This window comes from Anoplopoma fimbria, chromosome 22, assembly GCF_027596085.1.
Source record: "Anoplopoma fimbria isolate UVic2021 breed Golden Eagle Sablefish chromosome 22, Afim_UVic_2022, whole genome shotgun sequence".
NCBI classification, from domain to species: Eukaryota; Metazoa; Chordata; class Actinopteri; order Perciformes; family Anoplopomatidae; genus Anoplopoma; species Anoplopoma fimbria.
In genome coordinates, this window is record NC_072470.1 from 198,993 (window position 1) to 208,248 (window position 9,256).

The 9,256-nt window shown below is 38.6% G+C and overlaps 1 protein-coding gene across 1 annotated transcript; it reads left to right on the plus strand.

The window, feature by feature from the left end:
- The first annotated feature begins 287 nt into the window (after window positions 1-287).
- LOC129111547 (CD59 molecule (CD59 blood group)) lies at window positions 288-4,556 on the plus strand. The gene is made up of 5 exons (XM_054623530.1): window positions 288-432; window positions 733-816; window positions 1,689-1,790; window positions 2,572-2,645; window positions 4,085-4,556. Exons 2-5 carry the CDS (start codon window positions 762-764, stop codon window positions 4,205-4,207), a joined length of 354 nt encoding a protein of 117 aa, XP_054479505.1. The 5' UTR covers window positions 288-432; window positions 733-761; the 3' UTR covers window positions 4,208-4,556.
- Window positions 4,557-9,256: the final 4,700 nt, after the last annotated feature.

Sequence of the window (9,256 nt, forward strand, 5' to 3'; positions counted from 1 at the left end):
ATTAAATTAAAGGAAAATTATGAGTATAAGTATAAGTATGAGTATAAGTATGAGTATAAGTATGAGTTTAAGTATGAGTTTAAGTATGAGTTTAAGTATACCTATATGTATACATATACTTATATGTCATCTGATATTCAAACTGAGAAGAATCAAATAATTATTATTTTTTCAACAACAACACAGTTTTTTAAAGTGTACATCTAGAGGCTCCTCCCAGGGGGCGTGGCCTCTCAGCTCCACTCGGCTGGGCTCAAAGTCAGAGTCAGTCCTGCTGGTTTCAACAGGAAGGAGAAGAAGAAGAGTAATAACAAGAAGAAGAAGAGAAGAAGAAGAAGAAGAAGAAGAAGAAGAAGAAGAAGAAGAAGAAGAAGAAGAAGAAGAAGAAGAAGTACTGCTGAACAACAGTATTCCTGTCACTGCTGCTGCTGGGTGAGTAAACACAGGACTGAACACTGTGTTTACACTGGTTTATACTGGTTTATACTTGTTTATACTTGTTTATACTTGTTTGTATTTGTTTGTATTTGTTTGTATTTGTTTATACTTGTTTATACTTGTTTGTACTGGTTTATATTTGTTTGTACTGGTTTGTATTTGTTTGTACTGGTTTATACTTGTTTATACTTGTTTGTACTGGTTTATATTTGTTTGTACTGGTTTGTATTTGTTTGTACTGGTTTATATTTGTTTGTACTGGTTTGTCTGAGTGTTCTCTCCTCCCTGGCTCAGATGAGAGTGTGAGCTGTGCTGAGGAGGAAATGAAGCGCTCCCTGGGGATCTGCGTGCTGCTCTGCTCCGCTCTCATCGGATTGGGTACGTTTGAATAAATATAAATAAATATAAATAATATAAATATAAATAAATATAAATATAAATACATATAAATATAAATAAAATATAAATACATATAAATATAAATACATATAAATATAAATACATATAAATACATATAAATATAAATACATATAAATACATATAAATACATATAAATATAAATACATATAAATATAAATACATATAAATAAATATAAATAAATAATATAAATACACATAAATAAATATAAATACATATAAATAAATAATATAAATACACATAAATAAATATAAATATAAATACATAATAAATATAAATAAATAATATAAATAAATATATAACATGTGGTAAACATGAAGACACTCCTTAGTGGCGTTTTAACGGAAGATTTAAGGAAATAAGATAAAAACGATGATGAAAACCAGATCTGTAATGATTTCATGACTTCATGATTTCATGATTTCATGACTTCATGATTTCATGACTTCATGATTTCATGATTTCATGATTTCATGATTTCATGATTTCATGATTTCATGATTTCATGACTTCATGATTTCATGATTTCATGACTTCATGACTTCATGATTTCATGACTTCATGACTTCATGATTTCATGATTTCATGACTTCATGACTTCATGACTTCATGATTTCATTACAGATCTGGTTTTCATCATCGTCACTAAACACATAATAAATACAAAGGATATATATAAATATCAGATAAATATTTTAGTTTTAAGACTTTAACTGAAGGTGTCTGAGATAATCTATCAGGGATCAGGACAGACCTGCTGTAGACCTGATCCAGGACCAGATCCCTCACAGTCCTGAACTCAAGTGGTTCAGGTCTCTGTTGTGTGTTTCAGGATCAGCCATCCGCTGCTACAGCTGTAAGGACTACACAGGAAGCTGCTCCAAACAAAGAGAGTGCAGCTATGACGACGCCTGTCTCACCCTCAGCGAGAGAGGTATCAATAACATGATTATGATGAATATCATTATTATTATTATTATTATAAGTATCATTATTATTATTATCAACTTGGGGTTATTATTCAAGGACATTATTATTATTACGGGACAATTATATTATTAAGTATTATTATAATTATTATTATTATTATTATTATTATTATTATTATAAGTATCATTATTATTATTATTATTATTATTATTATTATTATTATTATTATTATTATTATTATTATTATTATTATTATTATTACAAGTATTATTTTTATTATCATTATAAGTATTATTATTATTACAATTATTATTATAAGTATTATTATCATTATCATTATTATTATTATATCATTATGATCATTATTATTATTATGAGTATTATTATTATCATTATTATTATCATTATTATTATTATTATTACAAGTATTATTTTTATTATTATCATTATTATTAAGAGTATTATTATCATTATTATTATTATTATTATAAGTATTATTATCATTATTATTATATCATTATTATTATCATGATCATTATTATTATTATTATTATGGGTTAAGGTAATTATTATCATCATTATTATATATTTTTTAATTATTCTATTGTACCTGTTGGTTACGCTAACCAGAGTATACAACAGAAGGCTTCTTTCAGTCCTCAGGATCCTGAAGGAACCAGATCAGTCCATTAGCTTTGATCTGACTCAGTCAGAGGTTCTACTGAGGTTCTACTGAGGTTCTACTGAGGTTCTACTGAGATTCTACTGTTTCTATTGTTGTGCAGGTGGAATGACTTTCCGCCAGTGTCTGAAGTATTCAGACTGTGAGTATGGACGCCTGGGCCAGATGTTCCCCCAGGTAACAACGCCTCTACTCTACACTACTCTATTCTACTATGTTCTACTCTATACTACTCTATTCTACTATGTTCTACTCTATACTACTCTATTCTACTATGTTCTACTCTATACTACTCTATTCTACTATGTTCTACTCTATACTACTCTATTCTACTATGTTCTACTCTATACTACTCTATTCTACTATGTTCTACTCTATTCTACTATGTTCTACTCTTCTACTATGTTCTACTCTATTCTACTATGTTCTACTCTACACTTCTTCTACTACTATTCTACTATGTTCTACTCTACACTACTCTATTCTACTATGTTCTACTCTATACTACTCTATTCTACTATGTTCTACTCTATACTACTCTATTCTACTATGTTCTACTCTACACTACTCTATTCTACTATGTTCTACTCTACTATTCTACTATTCTACTATATTCTACTATACTACTCTATTCTATGTTCTATATACTACTCTATTCTACTACTACTATTCTACTATGTTCTACTCTATACTACTCTATTCTACTATGTTCTACTCTATACTACTCTATTCTACTATGTTCTACTCTATACTACTCTATTCTACTATGTTCTACTCTACATGTTCTACTCTACACTACTCTATTCTACTATGTTCTACTCTACACTACTCTATTCTACTATGTTCTACTCTACACTACTCTATTCTACTATGTTCTACTCTATTCTACTATGTTCTACTCTATACTACTCTATTCTACTATGTTCTACTCTATACTACTCTATTCTACTATGTTCTACTCTACTATGTTCTACTCTATTCTACTATGTTCTACTCTACTATGTTCTACTCTATTCTACTATGTTCTACTCTACTATGTTCTACTACTATATTCTACTCTATTCTACTCTATTCTACTATGTTCTACTCTACTATGTTCTACTCTACTCTATTCTACTATGTTCTACTCTACTATGTTCTACTCTATGTTCTACTCTATTCTACTCTATGTTCTACTCTACTATGTTCTACTCTACTCTATTCTACTATGTTCTACTCTACTATGTTCTACTCTACTCTATTCTACTATGTTCTACTCTACTCTATTCTACTATGTTCTACTCTACTCTATACTACTCTATTCTACTATGTTCTACTCTACTCTATTCTACTATGTTCTACTCTACTCTAACAAACCATTTCAACCACAGCTGTGAGAACAGAGAACAGGTGTGTAAGTTTGACTCACCTGTTTGACCTTCTTCATGGAGATAAAGTTCCTGTAGAGTTCAGCTCGGTCGCTCAGCTGGTCCTGGACTCAGGTGGTGCTGGTCCTGGTCTCCATGTACAGACCCGTTCTTTATATAACACTGTATCATTCTCAGGAGTCTGGGGGGAAGAACCTCTCTGGTTGTTCCATCTGATCACTGATCAATAACTGTAGCGATCGTTTCCAGGTTTCCAGCTTCACCTTCAAGTGCTGCAACTCGGACCTGTGTAACTCCGCCCCCTCCTCTGCAGCGAGCTCTGTGATTGGTCTTCTGGCCTCAGCAGCAGTCATGTGGTGGTGCATCCACTGAAGAGAGCTGCAGCTTGACGGCGCCGCCTGTGGCCGGAACATGTAACACCAGCTTCTCTAACAGTCACTGATCAATACGTTCATCAATATATTCATCTGATCAGTATATTCAGTCACCTGATCGATATGTTCATCTGATCAATACATTCAGTACTCTGATCAATACGTTCATCTGATCAATACAATACTTATAACAGATAAATATTCATGTGTATATAAATATTTTGTCTGAAGCATTTCAGCTGCTGATTTATTGATTGATTGATTATTAATCTGAATAGTTTGACTGATCAATAAAGTTTCTTTAACTTCTGTCTATGAACTTAATCAATAAACAAACAAACTGGAAACGCTCTTTGATTGATTGACTATTGGAAATGGGTGTGGTCACATTTCTGGGGACAGGAAGTCCTTTTTTAAACTCATAATTACAAAGTAAAAGAATCACCTGATATAAAGGAAGCAGTATTTTACCTAAGAGGCTTTTATTCATGAACTCACCTGAGATTAAGGTGAAGACAAGTTTCCTGTTGTCCAACTGTTCCTGATGGGACCTGAAGGCACCAGGTGGACCTACACAGGTAAAGGACAGGTAGACCTACACAGGTGAAGAGCAGGTGGACCTACAAAGTGAAAGGACAGGTGAAGAACAGGTGGACCAACACAGGTAAAGGACAGGTGAAGAACAGGTGGACCAACACAGGTAAAGGATGGGTGAAGTACAGGTGGACCTACACAGGTGGACCTACACAGGTGAAGAACAGGTGAACCTACACAGCTAAAGGACAGGTGGACCTACACAGATAAAGGACAGGTGAAGAACAGGTGAACCTACACAGGTAAATGACAGGTGGTGTACAGGTGGGCCTACACAGGTGAAGGACAGGTGGACCTACACAGATAAAGGACAGGTGGACCTACAAAGGTAAAAGACAGGTGAAGAACAGGTGGACTTACACAGGTTAAGAACAGGTGGACAGGTGGACCTACACAGGTGAAGAACAGGTGGACCTACATAGGTGAAGAACAGGTGGATCTACACAGGTGAAGAGCAGGTGAACAGGTGAACCTACAAAGTGAAAGGACAGGTGAAGAACAGGTGGACCTACACAGGTAAAGGATGGGTGGACCGACACAGGTAAAGGACAGGTGAAGAACAGGTGAACAGGTAAATGACAGGTGGTACACAGGAACAGGTGAAGAACAGGTGAAGGACAGGTGGACCTACACAGATAAAGGACAGGTGGACTGACACAGGTAAAGGACAGGTGAAGAACAGGTGGACCTAACAGGTAAAGTACAGGTGGACCTACACAGGTAAAGGACAGGTGAAGAACAGGTGAACAGGTGTACACAGGTGAAGGACAAGTGAAGAACAGGTGGACCTACACAGGACCTACACAGGTAAAAGACAGGTGAAGAACAGGTGGACCTACACAGGTAAAGGACAGGTGAAGAACAGGTGGACTGACACAGGTAAAGGACAGGTGAAGAACAGGTGAACAGGTGTACAGGTGGACCTACACAGGTGAAGGACAAGTGAAGAACAGGTGAACAGGTGTACAGGTGGACCTACACAGGTGAACAGATGGACCTACACAGGTGGAAAGACAGGTGAAGAACAGGTGGACCTACACAGGTAAAGGACAGGTGAAGAACAGGTGGAACAGGTAAAGGATGGGTGAAGTACAGGTGGACCTACACAGGTGAAGGGGACAGGTGAAGAACAGGTGAACAGGTGTACAGGTGGACCTACACAGAGGTGAAGGACAGGTGAAGAACAGGTGAACCTACACAGGTAAAGCTAAAGGGACAGGTGGACCTACACAGGTGAAAAGGTGGACAGGTAAAGAACAGGTGGACCTACACAGGTAAAAGACAGGTGAAGAACAGGTGGACTTACACAGGTTAAGAACAGGTGGACAGGTGGACCTACACAGGTGAAAAAGGTGGACAGGTGAAGAACAGGTGGATGGACCTACACAGGTAAAGGACAGGTGGACAGGTGAACCTACAAAGTGAAAGGACAGGTGAAGAACAGGTGGACCTACACAGGTAAAGGATGGGTGGACCGACACAGGTAAAGGACAGGTGAAGAACAGGTGAACAGGTAAATGACAGGTGGTGAACAGGTGTACAGGTGGACCTACACAGGTGAAGGACAGGTGGACCTACACAGATAAAGGACAGGTGGACTGACACAGGTAAAGGACAGGTGAAGAACAGGTGAACAGGTGTACAGGTGGACCTACACAGGTGAAGGACAAGTAAAGAACAGGTGTACAGGTGGACCTACACAGGACCTACACAGGTAAAAGACAGGTGAAGAACAGGTGGACCTACACAGGTAAAGGACAGGTGGACTGACACAGGTAAAGGACAGGTGAAGAACAGGTGAACAGGTGTACAGGTGGACCTACACAGGTGAAGGACAAGTGAAGAACAGGTGAACAGGTGGACCTACACAGGTGAACAGATGGACCTACACAGGTAAAAGACAGGTGAAGAACAGGTGGACCTACACAGGTGAAGGACAGGTGAAGAACAGGTGGACCTACACAGGTAAAGGACAGGTGGTGAACAGGTGTACAGGTGGACCTACACAGGTGAAGGACAGGTGAAGAACAGGTGAACCTACACAGCTAAAGGACAGGTGGACCTACACAGATTGGGCGGCTGTGGCACATGAGGTAGAGCGCTTGTCCCGTAACCACAAGGTTGGTGGTTCAAGCCCCTCTACCGGCAACATGCCGAGGTGTCCTTGAGCGAGACACCTAACCCCAAGTGAACGGGCGCTTCATTGCAGCCCACTGCTCCTCCGGGATGGTTAAATGCAGAGAAATAATTTCCCCATTGTGGGACTAATAAAGGATTGATTATTATTATTATTATTATTATTATAAAGGACAGGTGAAGAACAGGTGAACCTACACAGGAAAAGGACAGGTGGACCTACAAAGGTAAAAGACAGGTGAAGAACAGGTGGACTTACACAGGTTAAGAACAGGTGGACAGGTGGACCTACACAGGTGAAGAACAGGTGGACCTACATAGGTGAAGAGCAGGTGGATCTACACAGGTGAAGAGCAGGTGAACAGGTGAACCTACAAAGTGAAAGGACAGGTGAAGAACAGGTGGACAGGTGGACCTACACAGGTAAAGGATGGGTGGACCGACACAGGTAAAGGACAGGTGAAGAACAGGTGGACTTACACAGGTGAACAGGTGGACCTACACAGGTAAAAGACAGGTGAAGAACAGGTGAACAGGTGGACCTACACAGGTAAAGATAGGTGGACTGACACAGGTAAAGGACAGGTGAAGAACAGGTGAACAGGTGTACAGGTGGACCTACACAGGTGAAGGACAGGTGAAGAACAGGTGAACAAGTAGACCTACACAGGTAAAAGACAGGTGAAGAACAGGTGAACCTACACAGGTAAAGGAAGGTGGAACAGGTGGACCTACACAGGTGAAGAACAGGTGAAGAACAGGTGGATCTACACAGGAGAAGAACAGGTGGACCTACAAAGGTAAAGGACAGGTGAAGAACAGGTGGACCTACACAGGTGAAGAACAGGTGAAGAACAGGTGAACAGGTGTACAGGTGGACCTACACAGGTGAAGGACAGGTGAAGAACAGGTGAACAAGTAGACCTACACAGGTAAAAGACAGGTGAAGAACAGGTGAACCTACACAGGTAAAGGACAGGTGGACTTACACAGGTGAAGAACAGGTGGACAGGTGGACCTACACAGGTTAAGAACAGGTGGACCTACACAGGTGAAGAACAGGTGGATCTACACAGGAGAAGAACAGGTGGACCTACAAAGGTAAAGGACAGGTGAAGAACAGGTGGACCTACACAGGTGAAGAACAGGTGGACCTACAAAGGTAAAGGACAGGTGAAGAACAGGTGGAACTACACAGGTGAAGAACAGGTGAACCTACACAGGTGAAGAACAGGTGAAGAACAGGTGAACAGGTGGACTTACACAGGTGAACAGGTGGACCTACACAGGTAAAAGACAGGTGAAGAACAGGTGAACAGGTGGACCTACACAGGTAAAGATAGGTGGACTGACACAGGTAAAGGATAGGTGAAGAACAGGTGAACAGGTGTACAGGTGGACCTACACAGGTGAAGGACAGGTGAAGAACAGGTGAACAAGTAGACCTACACAGGTAAAAGACAGGTGAAGAACAGGTGAACCTACACAGGTAAAGGACAGGTGGACTTACACAGGTGAAGAACAGGTGGACAGGTGGACCTACACAGGTTAAGAACAGTGTAGTACAGTATTGTGTATTTCTACAGTGTAGTATTGTGTATTTCTACAGTGTAGTATTGTGTTTTTCTGCAGTGTAGTATTGTGTTTTTCTACAGTGTAGTATTGTGTATTTATACAGTGTAGTATTGTGTTTTTCTACAGTGTAGTACAGTATTGTGTTTTTCTGCAGTGTAGTATTGTCTTTTTCTACAGTGTAGTATTGTGTATTTCTACAGTGTAGTACAGTATTGTGTATTTCTACAGTGTAGTACTTTGTGTTGTTTTTCTACAGTAGAGTATTGTGTTTTTCTACAGTGTAGTATTGTGTTTTTCTACAGTGTAGTACTGTGTTTTTCTACAGTGTAGTACTGTGTTTTTCTACAGTGTAGTACTTTGTGTTGTTTTTTACAGTGTAGTACTGTGGTTTTTCTACAGTGCAGTACTTTGTGTTGTTTTTTACAGTGTAGTATTGTGTATTTCTACAGTGTAGTATTGTGTATTTCTACAGTGTAGTATTGTGTATTTCTACAGTGTGGTATTGTGTTTTTCTACAGTACAGTGCTTTGTGTTGTTTTTTACAGTGTAGTACTGTGTTTTCTACAGTGTAGTACAGTATTGTGTATTTCTACAGTACAGTACTTTGTGTTGTTTTTTACAGTGTACTACTGTGTTTTTTACAGTACAGTGCTTTGTGTTGTTTTTTACAGTGTAGTACTTTGTGTTGTTTTTTTACAGTGTACTACTGTGTTTTTTACAGTGTAGTACTTTGTGTTGTTTT